Source organism: Poecilia formosa, unplaced genomic scaffold (assembly GCF_000485575.1).
Source record: "Poecilia formosa unplaced genomic scaffold, Poecilia_formosa-5.1.2 Scaffold57, whole genome shotgun sequence".
In the NCBI taxonomy this organism is placed as follows: Eukaryota; Metazoa; Chordata; class Actinopteri; order Cyprinodontiformes; family Poeciliidae; genus Poecilia; species Poecilia formosa.
The window spans coordinates 40,671-63,866 of NW_006799996.1; the positions used below are offsets into that span (position 1 = coordinate 40,671).

Consider the following 23,196-nt stretch of genomic DNA (forward strand, 5'->3'; position numbering starts at 1 on the left):
AATAATTTTGGGCTTATCTGCATCGATAGACGGGCAAAGAGATTATAATCTGACAATTCTTTCTCCATCGGCATTTAAATAGACACATTTAATTCAAACAACGGCAATACATTTTATTAATCATGGCAATATAACAAAAAAAAGAAATGAAGCAAATGATTAACTTCGCATGAGACTTGATAATAAATAATTAATCCTAATTACCAAAGCTTAGCCAAAAGCCAAGCTAAAAGGATTCATCTTAAGTTTCCTATTAAATACAACAATAGTCTCTGCTGTCCTCAAGTCTTCAGTAAGACTGTTGCAGTTCAGCTCGTGGGTTTTTGTTCTGACTTTGGGTTTTATCTGAACACATTTTCCAGAAGACCTGAGGGATCTGGATGAAACTAAAGTTTAAATTTTTTTGTCAAAATGAAAAGCAGATCTGATAAACATACAGGACTAATAAAATTTCCTTCATTTTCCATTTGTTTAAGAACTACCTCAATCTTTTTTCACATTTATATTATATAGATTTAGTTGTAATAACATCATTAACACCATTAAATCCTAAAGTTTAATCAACATTTCCCCCTCACATGTCGCTGAAGTGTTGCTGTTTACAACAAACTGCAGCACAGCCTTCAAATTTGTCGCAATCCTCAGCTCGCAAAAGTACGTGAGGAGATAAAGGAGTACATCAGAGCAAAAAGCTGCAGAATTTCATCCTTTCAACTACAGAAGCTCTGCATCACAATCTCTGCAAAAGAAAGATCCCCCTGCCAGCCCCTCTATTTTCTGAGTCACAAACAAGCCTGTTTCTTTCAGACCTTCAGCTTGGCTGCTTCCTCAGTACCAGAGAGTCTCTGTGACTTGAATTATAGTGAGGTCTCGAACCCACTCACCACCGCCGGCGGCGACGGCGGAGCTCCGTAACGTAACCTTCAAGTTTCCGAAAAGAAAAGGCGAGTGGGTTGTGTCACTACAAACCCAAACGTGATTCCTTTCTGCTTTATCCGTCCTGACAAACAGAGGAATGTAACTGTAGAAAACGTGAAAAACCAAAATAAATTAAGCATAAATCTGTACAAAATGCACTGTTCATGTTGCTGTAGCTGGTGGTGAAATGCATTCTGGGGAACCTGAAATGCCATGTTCTCTGTGGTGAGCTCACATACGCTCAGGGTGCAAAACGTTTACCAAATCTGTGTGGCCGTCGCTTTAAGAGCTGATATGGCAAGCATAAATGTAGTCCAGAAATCCTTCAAGAAATTGGCTTTTTTCCCCCCCCTCTGCACAACAGGGGGTCTACTACAGAGGACCAAGCACTGGCTGCTCATTTACATTTCAAACACTGAATATAACTGCAAGGGGATTTGATGTTTTCCCTCTCTGCGCTGCACTCTTATTCTGTGGTTGCTAATTCTCCGGCAGCCATACCGTCTGTCTGGATTCAGCACAGCCAGTATGGCTACCACAAAGCCTTTGACTGGCTTCACTTCTATACTGTGCCAGTACCATAAGGCGCCCAGAGTGCCTGGATGTTTACCCTCAACTCAAAGCCTGCAGTGAATGTCGAGATGCCTTTTTTTTTTTTTTTGCTTTTTTTTTCAGCGCACAATCATGCAAGAACGTCTGGCATTCATAGCAAAGTGCTCAGGAAAATGGAGTCATGTCTCCATGTGGAGTGAGCAAATATGCTTTGTTTGTTTCCATAATCTGCTTGTCGATCACCTGAGGCCCAGCGAGAAGCCCGGCCTGCAGCGAGAAGGCAGGAAGCCAGAGCCGGGACAAAGCACTCGGCCGACCAGGAAGAGCCAGTTTCCCTCGTCAGGCCAGAACTCAGTGGAAATAAGTGACGTTTGGCTCTGCGGAATCACTTCCTCCAACTATGCTCATGATTACAGCACTGCATATTAATGTGACCCGTGCCCACATATGACACACACTTCATCCGCTGGCTGACTGAGCAAACTGGAGACCTGCTGGGATTCCTGAAAGCCAGGACAAAGTTACAAGGTGATGAAAAGAAACGTGAAAGGAAGCTCATGTGCTTTAACGAAATTAAAAATAAAAAATCCACCCAATATTCAATTTGATCGGATGTCAGAAGACTAAAATATCCCATCTTTCTCTGCCAAGAAACACAAATGACTCCACTTTCAGTATTAGTGAGGTTTTCTAAAAAAGTCAGCAAAGCAGGAAAGCTTAGAAACAATTCGAAAAGAGCAACAGCGAACATTGGAACGAAGTTAGCTGTTCAGGCTACCTGAGCTAATTGCTAATAAAAGATGCTAATCTTAGTGTGCATTTGTCCTCTTCTCCTTATTCAAACAACTAATGAATACTCACAAAAAGGATTGAAATATTTGACTGCTGTTCTTTTATCTTCTAATCATTTAGTTCATAAATACCAATTAGAAACGGCATGTTAGCTGTTGAACAAAACAACTGGAAATTTGAATTTGGTGTGATTCTTTGCTAACATTCCTATTCTACACGCGCTATTTCTTTTAAAAGAGAAGTTATTTAAACATGTTATGTGCAATTAAATGCCACACTTTGTCCTCATTATGGTAATTTAAGTGTAACTTAACCACTATTACTCTGGGATAAACTAGTAAAGCAATGTTTTGTTTTTTCTTGGAAAGAACAAACAAGTATTTTTATAGATCCATGGGAGTCTCACAATGTTTTCCAGTCTAATTGGTAATCAGCAGCTCAAATATTTAGATTTTACATTGATTCTTCCTAGTTAATAAATGCATCAAACCAATAAACACATTAAGTTTATTAAAAGTGAGATAATGTGTAAACATTGATGAATAAATGGGGATAATCATGTATCAAAAACCTCTAGAAATCAGAATTAGGTAACTATTAGGTTTACCTAGAATTAGGAAAATCTGATGATAAAATTCATCACAATCTTTTTGTAATATTAATCTTTTGCTGCATATAGTTAGAGCTTCAGCTGTCCTAAAAATAAAACACACTCGTTGTCAAAAAGATACATGACCAAAACAGGGCAACGTTTCTGCTAAATATCGCACAATAAATTAATTATTCCTCGTGCAAAAATCTGTGGAATAATAATAATCCTAACCACAATCAAAGTTTCTAAGCTCAAAAAGTTTTTTTCCCATCACAAGAACAAATTTTAAGAAGTAGATGAGGAAGAAACAAAGTTGGATTAATTTTTCAAAGTTATTAGCTAAACAGCAAAAGCAATAAAACAAAAACTGGAACACATGACTAGTCCTGGGCTTATGTATTATTTTCACATCACAAATTGTGCGGTTTTGCAGCTCATATAATAAAGATGATGGCTTAAAAAGAGTTTCTGATTTCCACTGATTTTGTTTTTATACTTATAAATCTGATTTACATTTAAATGTCTTAGATATTTTTTTTTTTAAATTCACTTTTCTACAAAGAAAATATACTGATTAACATCTAACTGAATGCAATAGAGTGCCAGGTATGAGAAGAATCGATGAAAATCAGAATCGGAAAGTGAGTCCTTAAGAAAAACTGGGAATCGGTTCGAGCCAAGCTTAATCCGTGCATTACTAATTTATATTCATTGTTTTATTTAGAAGAAGGCTTGAAGAAGTTGACTATTAGAGGGTTATTATTCACAGGATTCACCTGCTGTACACATTAATTCCTATGATATCCCTAATGAGTTGAGCAGACCTCTGGAAAAAGAAAAGAAAAAAAAAACTCCACATGCTGTGACTAAACCGCGGAGGGGAAAGTGAAAGAAAGGCCAAATATTTTGAAACCTGAGAACTTGGGCATGAACCTTTTGTCAGACCCTCACGCTGCTACAGCTGGTTGGGATATTGTCACTAATATGAGGAGCAGGGGGTTCTGGTCTGGTCTGTGTATGTAATCCGTGCAGAGCTGCGTCATTAGGGCTCCGTCCGGACGGATCTGGTATCACTTCAAACAACTCGTGTGCCTCCTCCGCTGAGCGCAGGGCCGCCTGGAATAATGAGCAGGTGCCAGGAGCGTGGAGACAGACATGCAACTGCAATTTACACGCAGGTAACAAGGCTGCAGCCCGACTCGACTGATGTTCCATCTATCTGGGCCCTGAAAACCAGCAACCCGAGCTGGCTAATAATGAAAAAAAAAATTATAATAATAACAACCGGCCACTTACCCAAAATCCTGGTCCATGGATTTAAAGAAGAATTTGTAGCTATTGACGGGTCGGTTGTTGAGGACATTTTTAAAATCCGCTAAAGTGACTTTCTCCGGAGGAACAGACAGCTTGACCAGATAAGGAGTCTCCTCCTCGTCTATGTGATATATTATTTTAGTCTCCGCCATGAGAGACTGAGGGGAGGACAATCATTGACACAGGAAAGGAACAAGGGTTGGCAGCGCAATAAACAGGCCTGCTATGTTACCAGCTACCGGGAGAACAGCATAACCGCGTCCCCTAACAGCGAAAGCGGTGCAGCCCGCGGCGCGTAGTGCGGCTCCGTGTGCCCGACGAACGCGGCGAAAATCCGGACATAATCGCGTTGTGGGTGCCTGTATTCCTGCTACTGTCTGAGGCGCTACGGTGGCTCTCTCGGCACTAAAACAGGAAGGGACAGTCCACATCCTTGCGATATGGAGTTGGGAATATTGCTATTTTTCTAATTGGTTAGACAGTGCTGCCATCTAGTGGTGAGTCTGAGCTGCGTCTTACACAACCCCCTCACCCCACTGTACAGGAAACAAAGAAACGGTCTAATAAAGCCCAAATAAGCTATAGGCACGTCTTGTTATTTATTTTTTTTTACATAAAAAAATAAAGATCCATCATAATAAATAATATATTTTATAAATGAGTTTGTTTTAGCCATTTTAGTCAAACTCAAACGGTATAAAGTGATTTTATTCCAGTTAATTTAGATTAGGATAAATTTATTGCAGGTTTATTTCGCCAGGCTGTTCTGCTTAAAGCAAATTAAAGTGAAATTTTCACTGATAAAATTAAAATAATCTTAAACTAGAAATCTTTAGCAACACACAGACTATTTTTCTTTTAATTTTACATAATGACAGTACATAACATCTCAAACATACAGTAACTTTTACTCAAAAGTATTAAATAAAGGTTAAATAATTTTAGTGTTTGTTTTTTAAGGAGGGACTCATTCATATCATGTTCTTGTAGCCTAGAATGCATCTAAAACGATTTAAAGATGCTTCCTGTAAATAAATCAGACTAGTACATTTCTTTAAGTTATTGTACTTAGTTTGATTTTACAAAATAATTTTTGCTTTTTTTAATTATAAAACAGATACGATTTTAGCCCCTGTTTCAAAAAGTTTGAAACTTTTGATTCAGATTATTATGGCTCACAGCTAAAGACAAACCAAAAATCCAGTTTCTGAGAAAATCTGAATATTTTATATGACCAAACAAGTGTTTCTAAAACATCCATCTCAGAGCTTCAGCTGTTCTAAAAACAAAGCAGACTCATTATCAAAAATGTTTCTGCTGTAAAATATTATATTTAACAAACTCAAATATATATTCTATGAGCGTGAGTCACATTAAAATTAAACAACACATTTTTATTCATTTATTTTATTGATGTGATATCATTTTCTAATTTTACATGTCATGTTTTCGTTCAATTAACAGAAATAAAGGTTTTGAAACATCCGTCTGTGTGTAAATTATCTGTATTAGTGTAGCTCAGATTGTCTTCCTCTGGACCATATGCTATAGGTTCCAGCAGGGCCGAGCTGTTTCTCATAGGTTCTCTGTAGGACTCAGGCCAGTTTACCCAGTCAAACCAGTTACTGGTAGTTTTTGGAGTTCCAAGCCGTTGTGGAAACTGGAATCAGATTCTCCACGAAGCTTTCCTGTCTAAAATGTCCTAGTCGATAACAGTGTTGACTTTGGACTCGATAAAACTCAGTGGTCAACACCTGAACTCACACGGCTCGCAAACTTAAACTCTGTCAACTTATGTTACAAATGAAAAGAGAAATTCCCTTTAATCTAAAAGTCCTTCGTCTTTTATCTCCGTAGCCCAGGTAAGTCGGTTCCAACGTTGTTTCTGATTCAGCAGCAGCTGAATGAATGCTCTGTTCAAGTCCAAGTCCTGGATGTTTGTCTGGAAGAACTAACTCTGGTCACAGGTTACAAATCTTCTCCAGATTCAGCAGATGGGCTTTGCTTTTGCTTATGAGTCTTTATCCACCTCACTTTTTTCCTTCCACTCAACTTTCAATTTTTGCTGCTTATCCTTTTTTGTCAGTAGCTGCTGGAATAGAAGTCTTCCCATGATTGTGTAGTCCATAACATCACGTTTCTTAATTTAAATGTCAGTATTATCATTAGCTTTTTGTAAAAAATTTTTTTTTTACAAATTTATGTTTTGATTTTAATTTTATTTTTTATTAAAATTTTAATTAAAATTAATTAACATTTAATTACATTTTTATTAAAACTAAATTTATAAATTCAAATTTTTTAGAAAGGAAAAAAATGTAAAACATTTCAGAAAAATTTTAATTTCTAATTTTATTCATCTAGGTCATAATCATCACAATTTAAAAATGAAAAAAAAATATGGTATGAGGACAAAATAGATCAGATTTTTAACTAAATTACTTGACATTTTGAATACATTTCAGTGACCAAAGAGCTAGATTTGATCATTTATCTTACATCTTTTTCCATGCTCCATTAATTAATCCGAAGAAAATATTTGTAATCAGAGAAAATCTTTATTTCAGAGAAACAGGCACTGAGGTGTGCTAATTGACAGACGGGGCTATCGCTTGTGATTTACAATAACAGACACAAATACCTGCACAGTTCATAGAAATTGTAAGCTTGACTCGCAGGTTACCTTAATAAAGTTAGTGATGTACTAACCAAGTCATGACATTCTACATACTTGAGGCAAACAAGTACAATTTAATCTTTTACTGGAACATTCAGATATTTCCTGAGTTTCCACTGACTGAGCCCTCAGTTCGGACCACTGTTAGTTAGAAAATGAATTTTTCTTTTGAGGAAAAACTTTTAAATGGGAAGTTTGGGGAAGAAAATAAGTTGGGGTTCTTTATTTGTTCGTTAAAAGAAATACAAATACCTGGATGATATTCCCCATGCGCACACAAACCCTCTGCAAGCTTTCATTATGGGCCGTATCAAAATTAAAGTTGAATGTTTGTGCCAGAATGTATTGATAAAACCCATTAAACTGTTAAAATATTAATAATTGGCTGTCCCTTCAGGATTTTGTGAATGTTTTTGTGTAATTTTGCAATCAAAATCACAGATTTTGTGGCGCTAATTCAGAAATATTTGTGAGGAAATCTTATGATATTTGCGCTAATGTATGACGATACGACTTTTTGTTACTCACCTCATCCGTCATGGACTGTAACTTGACATCGACTGAGGTAGCAGTGACTTAAACCCAATGTTTTTGGCCATTTTTGAAGAAAATATGCAGTAAAAATGTGGAGATCTGTTGATTTTGAGTGAATATTTCTGATTTGTAAAAAAAAGAAATGATGGGACTTGACGTAATTTGGAGTCAGGAGGGCCACATAAAAAGCTACAGCGGGCCAGATTTGGCCCCCGGGCCTTGAGTTTGACACTATAACCCACCCAATAACCTCCAAGTTTTAGCAGCTAATATTTTTCACCCTCCACAAAATGAGATCACAGGCCATATTCTGCATCTCCGTCTCAAAACGTTGCCATGTCAGAGTCAGAACTGAGCTAATTCACCCTGATGCTGCACATATTTGTGAATTATAACAACCAAAAAGGTTAGATGTGAAACTAGATTAGCACATTAAGGAAAGTGAACTGCTGCATTTGGAAGAAATATGTGACGTGGTTGACTTAAACTTCTGGAGTTGAACATTTTTTACCTTCCTAACACAGGGGGGCACTCACTCCCCAGTGGACAGGACAAACAGATAAGCTTTTAAAACTCCCAACTAGCTACCACCCTGGGCTGAGAACCACACTGCCCGTATTACGGTTAATCACTTTTACATGTCTCAATCATAAACTGACCTTAAAGTTTATTTTTATAATAGCTTTTTGGCTTTTGACTCAGCTTGAGGTGTTAGCTTTAATGTTTTAATTGTTGAGTTGTTTTTATGTCTGTTTAATTTTAGCACTTTTGCTAAGAGTGTTACTTTAAAGTGCTTTATAAATAAGACTGAATTGTTTTGTATTGTATAGTTTACATATTACAGTACAAATGAATTTCTGCAAAAGATTGAAAGTAAAAAAATTAGAAAATAAAAAAGTGATGTGAGAGCATGCATAGCACGTATCGCAACAAACTGAATGCTTTTAAACAACAATAACTGGAGAAAAAAATGTGGACAAAATCTAACTAACCATATAGTTTCATTGATCAAATTGCAAGCTGTACATAAAGGGGTAAAAAGTAAAGAGTAAAGCCTTTAAAAGTGGAAAAGCTTTGTTTGCTCTTGTTACAGCAGAGGGAGTAATCCTCTTGTGTTTTCTCCTGGATTTCCTGTGTCATTATTTTGTTTGTTTTTTTTTTCCTTTTTCCTCTCCGTCGTTCTTTGCGCCGCCGGTGTTTGCCCTGGACCTGCCAGCAGCATCTTAGAAATGCCTCGCTCACTTCCACATCTTCCCATCGAATTCTGCAAGAGAAAGAGGGCAGCCTTCAGCTTTCTGTGTCTGGTTGTGTTTTCTTGCACTTGTATTGAAGAATGCCTCACCCTTATTGCACTCTTTCACCATATCTCTTTCTTTCAGTAGGTTGTTTTTGAATTCTGTAGAGGTGGGAGAAAACACATGGGTAACCAGACAAAAAAAAAAAACAAGAAAAAATTCACATTAGTAGCCAGAAGAAGCCACATGCGTTTGCTGCTTGAGGATAAATTAGGTTCAGAGTACCTGAATTCAAGGAGTCTTGGTTGTAAGTCCTCATCTCTGTGCAGTCTAATGCTATCTCACCTTCACTGATCATAGTCCCCCTGCACACACATAAGGTAGGGCATTTTCAGCTACAGGGCTATACAAAGTGCTTTACAGGAATTAAAAGGAAACACAAACAAAATAACAAACCAAAGGAAAGAGAAAAAGAAGAAAAGGAATCTAACGTTGATCTAAAGTATGTAAACTCCTGTTCAGGGTTGCTAAGTATCCTCTGATCTAATTCCATTTCTGGGTTGGAAGAACAGGAGTCTGAACAGTAGTCTAATAATGTTGATCCAAAGTATATAAACTAGATAAACTAGATACTGTATTTTCGAACTATAAGCCGCTACTTTTTCCCCACGCCTTGAACCATGCGGCTTGTAGCCCGGTGCAGCTTTTCTGTAGATTTTTCTTCAACCACCAGGGGGCGCTTTAGCAGGAATGAATCATTGGAAGTCAAAATTGGAAATCAAAGAAGAAAGCGCTGATTTTCATTTAGAAAGTGCTGATTTTCATTTAGCAGGCATGACGGAGAAATTTCTTCAAACTCCTACCACCTCATCATGGAAACCACATGAAGAAAAATATTGCAGCTTTTAAGTTGAGGGTTATCGATCTGGCAGTAGGGAAATGGAGCCGCTGCACGTAAACTTGGCGTGAACAAATCCATGGTTCGGCGTTGGAGACGGAGGGCTGCCTCCTTAATAAATCCAGCAGGTTTATTAAGGATGCAGCCCTCTGCTGCGTCCTTGTGAAAACCAAGAGCGGCGGAGAGGCTTGTATATGTACGTTTCCATTTTTTATTTTTTTTTAAATGTGTAGATGCGGCTTATAGTGAGGTGAGCTCTATAGTCCGGAAAATACGGTACTGCTATTCAGAGTTGCTATTTAAGTATAAGTAAGTAAGTATCCTCTGGTCTAATTCCTTTTCTGGTTTAGAAGAACAGGAGTCTAAAATGCAGTTGCTAAGGTAGTTTCTAAGTTTCTAATTCTAAGTTTGTTTTAATCCCTGTTCTGGGTTGCTAAATAAGTGTAAGTAAGCATTATCTGGACTTTCTAAGTGTGCTCTAAATTTGTAAAAGTAATGAGTACTCCACAGTCTCTAAATAATAATAAAAACTAAATGTTCCTGTTCTGGAATAATTTTTTTTCTGGATTCTAAGTTTGTTCTAATTCCATTTCTAGGTTACGATAATAGGAGTCTCTGTGCATAACAAAATTATTCCAAGAAGTAGAATATTGGTCTAAATAGTGAGTACTCTACAGTTTCTAAAAAAAAAAAAGCTAAAGAGTGACTAATCTAATTCCTTTTCTGGGTTAAAAGTGAGTACTCCAGCACTACATAAGCACTCTCATTAACATAACGTAAAAAGGAGAATATTTTAGTATTTAGTAAAGAATCATGTCTTACCCAACAGATCTACCCATTTCATACTCCAACCCTGAAACAAGCAACCAGTGATGAGAATGAAAATGCACAAAATGTTCAGATAAAACATTAAAACAGAATGAAAGACTACAGCTAAAAAACAAACAGATTACCTCTCTTCTTCCGTCGCCTAGTCAACACGATGACAGCGATGACAATGAAAGCCAGCAGCAGGAAGGTTGCCAGGAAGTAGCCCAGGTGCTGCACGAAATAACCCCGTTGTTCAGGGAGGAAGACGTTCACCACGCGGGGGCTGTCCTCTGAAACCTCCTCCGTCTCTGGAGGCAGAAAAAGGGGGGAGGAAATCAAACAAGGACCTCTAGTGATGCAACTTTAAGTGAAGAGATAACAGTTTAAACGATAACAATTTACTGTTAGCATAGCTCAAAGTCTAATGCATTCATCAGGATTTTATTTGACAAAACAATTCAGTGCATAAAATGGTTTGAAAAGATTTTTAGAAAATATTTTTAGCCAACAAAATTATGAAATGTGCAGCGTGGCTTTATATTCTGATGCCCATAAATAAAATTTCCTTTAAAATCCACCTAATTAATAAATACAGTTAACATAAGATGAAGGAGAAAGTGCTCTACCCAGATGATACCATAAGTGAAATATGTGCAAAATATTATTTGTGGCAGAAACTAGAGCTGGTTATTATCATGAGCATAACATTCAAACATGGTGGAAGCAGCATTATGCTTGGGGAATGTTTTTCTCCAGCAGGGGAAGGAAAGCTGTTCAGAGCTGATGGGAAGATGGATGAAGCTAAATACAAAACAATTAAAAAAAAACAAAAACTTGAGACTGAAGCAGAGATCAAGACTCTTAACATACAGCAAGATCTATGATGAAATACTTTAAAATCAAAGCATACTCAGGTGTTAGGCTCAGTCAACACAGAGCTAAATCCAATTAAAAGCATAAGACTTAGGTTTAGCTATTGTGCTAAGAAAAATGAGCAAATATCCCAGTCCAGATGTGCAAAGCCCTGGAAAACATGCGGCTGTAACAAAAGCTAAATGTGACTCTTTGAAATATTTACTCAGAGTTACTGAACACTTAAAGGTAAAAAGGTTTAAAGGGTCTGAATACCTTTGGACAGAAAACGCACTGAATATTTTTTGTTCCCTCCAGAGAGAAGAGGGAAAGCAGGGAGTTAAATGTCAGAGCGGCTTAATGGCTTCCAGGCCCGGTGTCATGCTGCTGCTATTTTTTTCTTCTCCTCAGTAAAAACACAGACTGACCAGAAAAGAGGAGAAATGTGAGGAAGCCAAGGCAATTTCAGTAATGTGGTCGGCCTGCATGTCTGCATTAGTTTTCCATTCACAGCAATTTTTAAGTCTTCTCGCAAACACCCAGAAATCCAGCTGCTGCGTGAGTGGAAAACAAATCATTCAGCTCAATGCTGGGCGGTAAACAGGCAAGAGGATGAAGGCGACTTTGTTTTGGTGATGAAAGCAAATCGTACAGGTGGAGAGGAGACGTGTTTTTTTCTTTCCTTGAAGGTAGGAAGACGGCTGATTAGGAAACCTCTGGCTTCCAAAACCAGCCAAACGTGAAGAAAAAATAAAACGCCTCCACCACCCACTGGTGGAGCTAATTATCAACTGTCACTGTATAATGTACCTAATATGCATGCAAATGGAGACAAGTCTGAGGTCAGCGCCTCCCTGGAGAACAACTGACCTGCAGAGAGCCGGAGCCGCCCATTAACATCACCCTGACAGATCAGACGAGTCTGTTCGCGTCAAAGGCTATTTCACATATGCTGCTCGCAGAAACTCGCTCTCTCTTTTGTTTCTTATGTTGTTTTCTTTTGCTCAGCGGGCCATGAATCATTTGCAAGTCAATGAACCGAAGAAAAGCATCTTCATTTTCAAAGACTGAGATTTGAGCTGAATTGTTGACAGCTTGCAAAATGTTTCCTTTGTGATAAGGAGGACGCAGTCGGTTTGTACTCGACGTGAGCGATTGCAGCGTGAAAAAGAAAAGCTCTCCTGACATTTGTCGTTTCTGATAAAGACGCTCGGAAACCTGGGAGAGAGCAAACCGTTCGAGATTAGATCGACAGTGTGGGAAGAGAGGCTGAACACCTTGTAGAAATTTGGATCCCACGGCTCCACGTGTGCATTTCTTTTCCTCTCAGTGTAATTTACAGCGTTATTAAACGGGCTGGCAGCTATTGAAGAGGGGAGGAGAATCTATAGTCTGACATGCATTCAGCCTCGCTTTGCTCTTTCATGTAACAGCTGGCCCAGATGTTGAACAGATGTAGATGGACTTCCTCTGACTGCGAGTAAACATGGCCCTGCCAGACGCCGATACACTTCAGCAGAGGCTGCTTGAGAAAAAATAAACAGCAGAGCCGATACCGCACTGGTCTAGACAGAGGGCCGGGACTTTCTGGAAAATTAGACTAAAGGAGAACAAAAAGGCAAGATATCCCCACCCTAACACCAAAATTACAGCACTTTGCTTGGTCTGCTCCTTCAAGTAAGCGCAGTTAAAATGTGTGAAGCTACACAAAGCGTTGTAAAATATAAAACAGTTGGTGGGGAAATTTACACCGCTTCCACTGCAGGCGGTTTAAAGGTCCTGAAGAAAGAAAGGCAAAAAAGAAACTGATTTAAAAAATCCCACATTAGTGGTCATCAAACTACAGAGAGATTTGCCTCCTTTTCCTTTCACCTCTTTGTTTCTTTCTCACTCAACTGGTCTCTACATTCCTTCAGTAGAACCTCCTCCCTCTTTAGCTCAAGCAGAAAAACAGGGAGGACTGAGGAGAAACTTGGCAGGAGCAGAGTCTGAGTTAACTGACCAACTATGCCTGTAAATATGAAAAACACCCAGAGCAATCAACTCCCTCTGTCCACACTCTTCCCAGGAAGCCAAGAGAGGAAAGCAGGAGCAGTAGATGCCCGTAAAACAAATCTCTGGTCGAACTCTCTTAAGCCTGACTCACTTACTTGGTTCCAGCTCATCGTTCAAGAAGATTCTCGGAGGCGTTGTGGGTTCGCGTGGTAGTGAAGGTCCCACGGTCAGCCTGAAGATGCGCCTCTCGTGCAGACCGCAGTAGTGGTGGTGCAGGTGGCAGGAGTACAGGCCTTTGTCCTCAGGCGCCAGGTCAGAGATGGACAGAGAGAAGTCGCCGTACGTGAACGCGTCCTCTGCCACGCTCATCTTGCTCTGGGCAAACAAAGGCCCGTAATCCCGTCGCTCTCCGGAGGCGTAGAGGTCCACCAGTCGGTCAGCCTTGTTGGGACGCACCCCGGGGGGCTGGAAGTCCCAGTGCGCCACCTGCTGCTGGTCCTCCTGGAGGCCGTCTCTCCAGAGGGCCCGGCGGTTAACGCAGGGCAGCACGATGGAGCTGCCCAGCAGCACCACCAGCACCGTTTTCTCTCCGTCCCAGTAGCGCTTCTCTTTCCGAGCTGGAAGAACCACATCGTTGTGAATCTCAGCTGATAGTTTGAATTATTCTGCTGCACCACCGGATGGCCTCACCTGACTTGGTGACGTTGAGCTGGATCTGAATGGACTCGTGAATCTGACAGTAGTGGTGGTGCAAGTTGCAAGTATAAATTCCTCTGTCTGTGTTTACAACATCTGAAAGATAAAAAAAAAACACTCAACCAAGGTTTCCTTCTATTATAAGCCTGGCGGGCCACCAGGCTTTACTTGCAACCCCACCTGGCTAACATTTGCCTCTCTTAACACTTTATGGTTGGTGTTTAGGTATTGTTGAAGTCTTTCAATAACATAATTACCTATTGATATTTTCCAAATTTCCTGGCAACTTTAAACATTTTTATTTCTTACATAGTAGGCTGCTGGATGACAGCCCTACAGCGCCCCCTACCACCAGGCTTAGCTAGTTTTACCCTGCTCAACAATTATTATAAATGTTTGCAAGTTGGGCTGCAAGTTATTGATTAATGAGTTAATATAGAGTTGGTTGATCTTATCAGTTAATTGATAAGGGGCTATTTTCTTAGAAACCTCAGTTTTCTCCTGTATGAAGAGGGCAAACTGTCTTTCCATTTCATAAATGGCTAAAATCTTCATGCTGAATAAAAAAAAATACATCATTCAGTTTTAGCATTATTTTGTGTCAGATGTATTGAGTACAGACTGAATAAACAGAAAATTGTGCACTGCAAAAACACAAAATCTTACCAAGTAATTTTGTCTAGCTTCTAGTGCAGATATCTTAATATAAACTAACTTAAATGCAACTTTTCAGCAAGAAATAGGTGCTTGTTTTAAGTAAGTAATTCCTTAATAAACGTCTTGTTACCAGTTACATAATCTGACAATGGAACATCAATAATAAGGAATCATTGACATAAAACAAGCCTCTATATCTTGCTAAAAAATTACTTATAAGTTAGATTTGTCTTATGCGAAGTGTACAAGGATATTTGCAGTAGAAACTACACCAAAAATACTTGGTAAAATGTTGTATTTTTGCAGCGAAGTTGGGTGACATGTACCCCAAAACACAGTTTTTGAAATAATAAACAGCAATTTTCACACTGACGTTTATGACTGTAAACACAAAAAATTAAATGGTTGTTAATACTTTTACGAGACACTACAGAAAACCAAAACAGCCTCACTGTTGATGACGAGCGAGAAGTTTCCGTCGGTGAAAGCCGAGTCCGGGATGGAGACGCGCCCCTTATTGAAGCCGTTGTAAACCCTCTGCCGAGCTCCAGGCGACATGTCCAAAACCCGCTCCACCGAATATTCCGGGCTGCTGTGGACGACGTCCCAGTGGACCACCCTCTGACGGTCCTTCAGCCGGTCCTGGGTCCACACCATGCGGGGGCTGTGGCAGGGCAGGACGGCCTTGGAGCCTGCAGGGAGGGTGATGTTCTTGGCTTCCACCACAGCAGGCCTGCTGCTGCTGCTTTGACCCCAAGCTGACACAACGCATCAACACATTTACCTAAATTAATCAGAAATTCGTCTTTTATGAAGACGCAAAAGGTTGAATGTTTTACCTTGTGGCAGGAGGAGCACAGCAAGAACTGGGGGGAAAAAAAGGCATGGTGGTTAGATTTTGATGCGTTTATTTTATATGTTGTTCTGGGTTCTTTTGGGTCGGCCACTGCCCTCAGAGTGGTTTACTGGAGTAACAGCACCTTAGAAACAGAGGCGGTCCTACCCTGTTTGGCGCCCTGGGCAAACCACCTCTAATTCCTATACTTCAGTCTCTCATAACCGAAACATGAGTGCTTTAAAACGGCTGCACATTCCAGTGTCTTCAAATAAACCTGTTTTCAACATACACATTTTCTCCAATAGAGCTTTAATATCAGTCAAACATTGAATATATAATAAAGATGGAGTCTACTGTCATCTTTTTACATGACAGTAGACTCGGATTGTACTCAATATTAACGATTTACTAAATCGTTAATATTTAAATCTTGGTTTTACTTTCACTCTGGGAATAAACAAAAATAATCTGCAAACCTTAACTTAAATAACACTGGTCAGCAACCAAAACTTGAACTTTTCCAATCGTTTTAGAGTGATTTTGATTAGCTGAATCAAAAAATCACATTGGTTTTGCTCAATCATGTCATTACACTGAACATGAGCATCAAAATGCATATCTCACATAAGTTTGTAACATTTACACTGTGATAATGTCACAGAAATGTAATCAATTTAGTCAGAAGATTGGAGTTCTTTAAATCAAATTAGAATAAAAACCTGACCAAAATAGTCCTAATTCTGTTGAAAAAACAGACAATTAAAAAAAAATTGTCTATTTTTGTCTAAAAAATGAATTACATTTTTTTTATAATTCACCTTGGAAGAATGAACAATCTTGACAAAATAAAACTTATCACACTAAATAAAACACATAACATAGCTTCACAAACTTCTGTTAATGTGGAGGAAACTAATCTGTTCCACGGTTTAACCTGGCGTTACGCCTTCAAGACAATACACAGGGCAAATCACACAAACCTCTACCGGCGGCGGCCCGCCTGTCAGGCTCTGAGAAGGGCAAATTAACCCACCTTTGTTTCTCATCTGTCCTTGAATTTCTTTAGGTTGGGGGCAAAATTTGTTTGATACATTTTAGCCTCCTTCATGTTGGATTCAGGCCACAGAGTTGCAGATAAATTTAAATCCAGCTCTCTAATACATGTGAAAATCACAAAAAAAGTTTGTATTATGTTTTCCACAGGATACCGTAACAAACTAATAAATAAAACCTATATTTGACAACTGGTTTTTGTATTTACTCAACTAATCTTTGACTGATATTATAATTTATGACCCAAAAACATTAAAAAAAATGGACATATTTTTTTTAAGGGAGCAAATACTTTTTCACCACTTTGTGTCAGGCTCTTTCATCCTTAAAGCTGCAGTACTGCTTTTGGCCCAAGACAGTAAAAACTTTCAGATTCAGCAGATGTGGGTTCAGTTCAAAGTCACAGAAGAGAAAATATAAAAAAACAACAGAGTGAAACTAAAATCCCAAAGTGGAGTCACGCAAAAAAACATCCCTAAATACATACAATATACCCTGGAAAATTTTCTTGTTTGTCTTTTCTTCTTCTGGTGACTTTCCTACGGCTCACTTGCTATTTCTAATCACTCGGTGCTTTTTGGCAGTCTATTTACTGAAAGGCCAGTGGAGGTGGATGCTGCCAGAGCACACAGAGCTTCTATTCATGGTAGCAGCTGATGGCTGTCTGCAGGGCCGTGATCCTGCAGAGGCTCTAATTCAACCCACAGCCTGTTCTCCTACATCCAGGAACCTGACCAAACACCTGTGTTTCCTCTGGACCTCCAGTGAAAACACCAAGCCATAAAAACCCAAGTGCTGTTTCACAGTTTGTGTTGAATGTTCTTGTTGGACATGAAGAAGAAAAAAAACCCAGATTGAGTTCTGTGGAAAGTCTAAATTGTTCAGTGGATAAATAGCAAGAGGAAATAAACTTTTATTGGTTTGACTTTTGTAAGTAGTTCAAACTGTTGCGTGTATATTTTACAACAGTTGAAGATTTTTTTTGGAAAAAATGACAGAATCTGTTGCGTTGTAATCTAAATAGGGAAAAAACACGGAATAGGTCTGATAAAAAACCTCTGACCCATTTTTCCTACAACTTCTACAACACAGACTATTTTTAATGAGTGACTAGAAAAAAAAATCCCAGAGTTCTTAGCTGGCTGAATGATGCATAGAGTGACACATGCACCTCTCCCACTTCCTGTCAACTGGTTGCTATTTTTCTCTAACTTACAAGAAAAATAATTTTTTTCTATTTGGAAAGAAAGATTTCTGGAGAATGAATACAAAAACAGTCATGATGTAAAATCTAGTCTGATTACTATTAGATTTTCATTTTAGGATAGAACATATAAAAGTGGCTACATGGTTTTTTTAAAAGTCAGAAAAAGAAAAACAAAGTGCATTGTAAGTATAAAAATCCATATTTTGTAACATTTTAGCAGTTACAGGGATTACAGTAAAGTATTACATGTTTTGCACTTTAAACTAAAAACTTTCTTTATTTTTTAGTCGTATTTAAAGCATTAGTTTACTTTAAGTTTTGTTATTTTCACAGAAAATTGTTTGAATTTTGCAGTAGGTTTGCACCGATTGCAGTTTTCTGGCCGATCTGGTTACTGTTTTTTCTTTTTGACTTATTATTACTCCTATTATTTTAACATTATACTCATATTTTTTTCATCAACTTATTCTATTATCATTTTTGTACAACACTTTGGTGCAGTTTTAAATTTGTTTCTAAAGTGCTATATAAATAAATTTGACATTGCATTGATCGCCGATTGCCGATTTTTTAAAAAAGCCTAACCTGCCAATTCTGATTTTGGACGATGCCGATTTTATTTCATCTGAAATTTTGCTTGTTATAGCAAGAAAGTAGCTGAATTGGCAACAATAAGGTGACAGTTTTTAACTGTAGTCTTGCAGACTTGACCTGGTGGGCTGGTTGCATGTAAAACTGGCCGATCACCGATCTCCTAAAGTTAAGAAAATCTGCACCAATAAATCGGCTGCCCAACAAACAGGCGCACTCCTGGTATCCAGGCCTCATGTTGTCTCATATTTTAAACAAAAATGATCTGCCATGTGTTTTTAGACTTACAAATAACACGGAAAACTTGTAAGATGCTGCAGGTATAAAACTCTGGGACTTTCTTATTATATTTTCAAAAATCTGATCTGGCAGCTGCACCGACCCCGCGTAAAATACCTCATTCTGGAAAACTTTACTGACTTATTTTCTTTCACTGAAGAGTACTGTCATGCACACGTTGAAACAAAAGTGCCTCAGCCACTGTAATTGTCTCTTATAAAACACTGGCAGTGACTCATCAGACTGTTTTAGGGCTTAACTACGTGCTACTGAATTACCAGAGATAATAACAGATATTTAGCAAATGGCTGCCGTCACTCGAACCGCATGAAGCAGAAGGAGAATCCTGTAAGGTAAAGAAAAGTGAAGCTGTAAAAATAAATTTGATCTGTAAGCAGAAATGTTGTCATTCTTGAGTTGTGTGAGTGTGTGGGTTACTCATCATGCAGTCACAAGTCTAAGCGTGACAAATGTTTGTCTGCAGAGTCAGCTAAACGTTCAGACAAACTGAGACACGGTGAGTGAACTGAGGACACAGATGAGTTTTAGAAATGGCATTCAAGGTTCGTTTTATCAAAACATTTCTACCTAAAAGCAACATGGATCTGAACCTCTTTTAAAACGTCTTTTATTTATCAGCAGTTATATTAAAAAAATTAAGTTCATGTTAAACAGATTCATTACATGCAGAGTGATTTACTTTCATAATTATGCCTGATAGCTAGTGTTGATTCAGTTTCTCTGATAATTACCATATTCAGTTAAAACAATAAAGCATATTTTTCCATTCTCCATGTAACTCTTGAATTGTTTTTGCTTCACAAATCTCTCAAGGCTGCAGTTATCTGTGTTGCTGGTGCACTTTTTTCTTCCACTCAACTTTTCATCAACATCCTTTGACACAACAATTTGTGAACAGGCGACTTCTTCTGCAATTACTCTTTTTTTCTTTCTGTCTGATGAACAACCGTCAAGTCAGAAGCCTTTACATTACTGTGTAAGCCATAACATAATACGGTCACATTCAATAAAGGTTACATGAAATCTTCTGGTTATTCCACCAAATATTGATTTCTGAACGCTTCCCGAGTTAAAACATCAGTATTGTTGTTTCTGAATTAATAATTATTTCCATTATTTGAGGTCTGAAAGCTCTGCATCTTTTTTCTTGTTTCGCCCACTTCTCATTGTCTGCAAATAAATACTAAGAAAATAAAATATCAAATAAAAGAACAATGTTCATTTTACTAAAACACATACCTATAAAAAGTGAAATCAGAGAAACAGATCATTTTAAGCAGTATCTTCATTTTAAATCCCAATGAGTCTCGTTTGTCAGATTAAATATTAATCTACCTTTTAAAAATGACCTGTAAACAGGTATTATACATACTTTTCATTAAGTCCACATTTATTTATTTTTTAAATATATATTCTTTTATTGGTCTAATGTAATGTTTTAATTTCAAAAGTCATATTTCCATTAGCTGTAAGTGGAAAATTATCACAACTAACAAAAATAAAGGCTTTTAAATGTTTAATTCTGAGTAATTAATCAATATAACGTGTTTATCTTTGTGATAAAGTTGCTAAAATAAATAAACTTTTCAATAATATTCTAATTTATTGAACTTAAAAATATTTAGTGGTCTTGTGTGATGTTAAGACTGTTGTTTTTCATAAGGTGCAACACTTGAATCTATAGAATTAAATGCACTATTTGATGGCACTGTACCACTTCCTTATGATGTGATGTGTGGGCCACTGTGAGCTGGACGGAGTGGGACGAAGGGTGACTGGCCTCCTCAGAGTCTAAACACACTTATTCCTCTTTCCCTGTCATTTGCTGCCTCCAATGACTGGCTGCTTGCAGCTACGGTCCAAATCAAAACAGCAGTTCTCATCTTTTCCATGCCGCTCTGCTGTTTGTGGTCGATCATTAAAACAGACCCGACCATCATAAACATGCTGCGGATGAATCCCCCTCTTCCTGCTCCACGTCGCCCCGGACCCAAAGCGACCCACTCGTGGTGAAAACACTCATTACTGACACATATAATGACTGGCTGCTGGATTGTGCTGACTCCTGCGCTCAGACCGCAGTTAACTGGAAACACATTGGGCTGAATCCATAAAACAAGAAAACATTCAGATGACTGCAAAAGCAGGACGGAGCCAGTCGCAGCCGAAGAGCCGTACTGAAGGCTGACGTTTATGTTTTATGAGTAAAAAACTCAAACCTTTTATATTCAGAAGAGAAAATCTGAAGAGTTTGTTTCCTGAGACATAAATACATACTTTAGAGTCTGCAAATTTCAGAAAGTTACATTTCAGACATTTAACATATTAAAAACACCAGGAAGTCAACTAAATAACTTAGGAACTATTTTAATAACTTAACAAAGTTTTATTACATATTCCTCAAATTAAGTTGGTGTTTTTCAGCTCTCTTTTTACACACAAAATAGAGTAGACATCTTAATACGTCATGAGGTTACAGTTGGTGGCAGTAAAAGTTAAAAACCCAAATTGTTTATAACGAATCATACAGAAAAAGCATTTTGATTTTGTTTAATTTCTATCCTGCACTATGGGATTTTTTCACTGTAAAAGCTCCCTAATTTCTCTGTTAGAAAAACAGCAAAAGAAACAAACAAAAAAATGGCACCAGCACAACTGCAACAAAAGGGAAAAAAAGGACAGGAAGCAACTATTGATCAAACCTAAAAATAAAAAGAATTAAAAAAAAGAGAGAAACTTGCATAAAAAACTCAGTGTATCTACAAAGTACTAAGGCTGACAATTTAACAACAGATCTTTATCTGACGGGGTGGGGGGGATAAATCAGTGCTTGTGAGGGTTTATTTTATTACAGTCACCAAGCAAGCATAAGACATGACAGGTTTCCAGATGAACACAGTACAATATGGTTTTCTATGAGTTGATCTGACCCTCCTGGAAGAAAAACACCTCAGTGTATCATTTTCTGCTGCCCTAATCAGCATATTGTTAACCACAAAATACAAGTTTACATGTGGCCCTCTGTGTTGTTGCTGTCATCAGTGTGACTACCCACTTATCATCAGATTTTATGACTTAATCTCTGTTGTTTAGGTTTAAGTGGACAGATATCTTTTCTTTGTAACCTGGATTCAATTACAACAAACATTCCTTTGCGACTTTTTTCAAGTTCTACAAGAATAAGAATGATAAAAATAATAATAAAAAAACAAGGGACTTACTCTGCAGGAGATTCATATCTAGGCGCATCTTCTCCTCGGCGCTTGCAGCAGACGTGGCTCCGACAGGGGTGGTGGTGTTGTTGGGCACATCAGTTGTTAAAACACTAAAGATTTTGCGAAGCTGCAGCTGGGTTCTGTTATGTTCCTGCAGGCTGGAAGCTCCACAAGCTCCACCTTCACCAGGCCATGAAATTCAACACTACCACAGCCCTGGCCCGCTGCGCCACACACACACACCAACTTTTAAAAACAGGTCATGAAAACAAAGAAAAGGTGCAAATATGTGTTTTAATCCCCATTTTAAAGACTTGCAAACACATTTATTCTTACAAGACACCTCACTTTTTTTCTTTTGTACAAAACCTTTTTCCAAGAAAATGTGTTTCTTTACAAAGTCCCCGCATGGAGGTTGTTGAAACATTTGCCCCCGAAGTTTTACAGCTTGTTGTTTGGATTCTAGTTTCTTTTCACGCATATTTTTCCATTATACAGTTTTTTCCCCACATGGAAAATCTTCTCCTCACTTTCCTCCTTCTTTTTTTAGGTTAAACGAAACTCGCTCGTAGAAGTCAAGAAGAATCTTTACAGATTTTTCCAAACTCATAAACCCATTATTAAAAGATTATCAAAATGCCTTTGGAGACCAAACCACTCAAAGCCAAATTATGTCACGTTTACTTATTTTATGTAACGGCGCAATACCGCCATCTAGTGTATGGCACTAACAGAAATCACAACCTTTGAACCTAAACCACAAACTGCATCATATTTTATTTGCGGTTTAATTGATATATCGACACAAAATAGCTCATAATTACAGTGGAAGAAAAGTGACACGGGTTTTCCAAGTCTTTAATGAAAGATGTGTAATCGCTTCCATGTAATCGAATACCATAAATAAGAGTTGCTTCATTTTTAAAACCTCTGAACAAATATAGCCGATCCATGAAGGCCTAGAAAATTAACAGCATCGTGGAAACCAATTAGTTAGACCAATTGGTGACTTACCTGATCTTTATGGTTGAGTGGAAAATGGAAATCCAGTGCTGAAAGAAGGCAGTCCCTTTTGTAGCAACCGTGGGAAGATAAAAGATGTTCTGGTTGGCTGAGAGCTAAACTAAATCTTCTGGCCAACAACATGCAATGCATTATGGGAATGTGGCAGAAACCTACCACTGCCGTAAAGGTTAAACATGAAGTATCATCATCATCTTCAGCAGGGACAGAGAGGATGTTCAGAGTTGATCTGATCAAAAAGTCCTGGAAGAAAACCTGTTTGAGGCTGGGTTATACCGCAGCATATTAATGAGTCAGATTGGCCCAGTCAAAGTACAGATCTAATTCAAGTTAAGAATCGACCTCTTTATTAAATCAGTTTCATGGATTCTCCCCAGTCTGACTGAATCTGACCTTTTTTTTTTCAAAGAAGAGTTGGTAAAGCTGGTAGAAACACGGGATTGACTC

At 38.2% G+C, this 23,196-nt stretch overlaps 2 protein-coding genes across 2 annotated transcripts in view; both read right to left on the reverse strand.

Annotated features, from left to right (window-relative positions):
* dvl1a (dishevelled segment polarity protein 1a) overlaps positions 1 to 4,667 on the reverse strand; it is a 32,104-nt gene extending 27,437 nt beyond the window's left edge. Inside the window, exon 1 of the mRNA XM_007553475.2 lies at positions 4,151 to 4,667. Within this exon, the coding sequence (XP_007553537.1) occupies positions 4,151 to 4,320 (170 nt within the window). The 5' untranslated portion in view covers positions 4,321 to 4,667. The remainder of the gene's footprint in view (positions 1 to 4,150) is intronic.
* Positions 4,668 to 6,711: 2,044 nt separating this feature from the next.
* Positions 6,712 to 21,878, reverse strand: LOC103139035 (matrix-remodeling-associated protein 8). The gene is made up of 10 exons (XM_007553476.2): positions 21,733 to 21,878; positions 15,362 to 15,388; positions 14,975 to 15,280; positions 13,860 to 13,961; positions 13,325 to 13,786; positions 10,466 to 10,630; positions 10,335 to 10,365; positions 8,900 to 8,979; positions 8,722 to 8,775; positions 6,712 to 8,643 (listed from the first exon to the last, which is right to left on the reverse strand). The coding sequence occupies exons 1-10, from the start codon at positions 21,758 to 21,760 to the stop codon at positions 8,618 to 8,620; spliced, it is 1,281 nt and encodes a 426-aa protein (XP_007553538.1). The 5' UTR covers positions 21,761 to 21,878; the 3' UTR covers positions 6,712 to 8,617.
* Between the last annotated feature and the right edge of the window lie 1,318 nt (positions 21,879 to 23,196).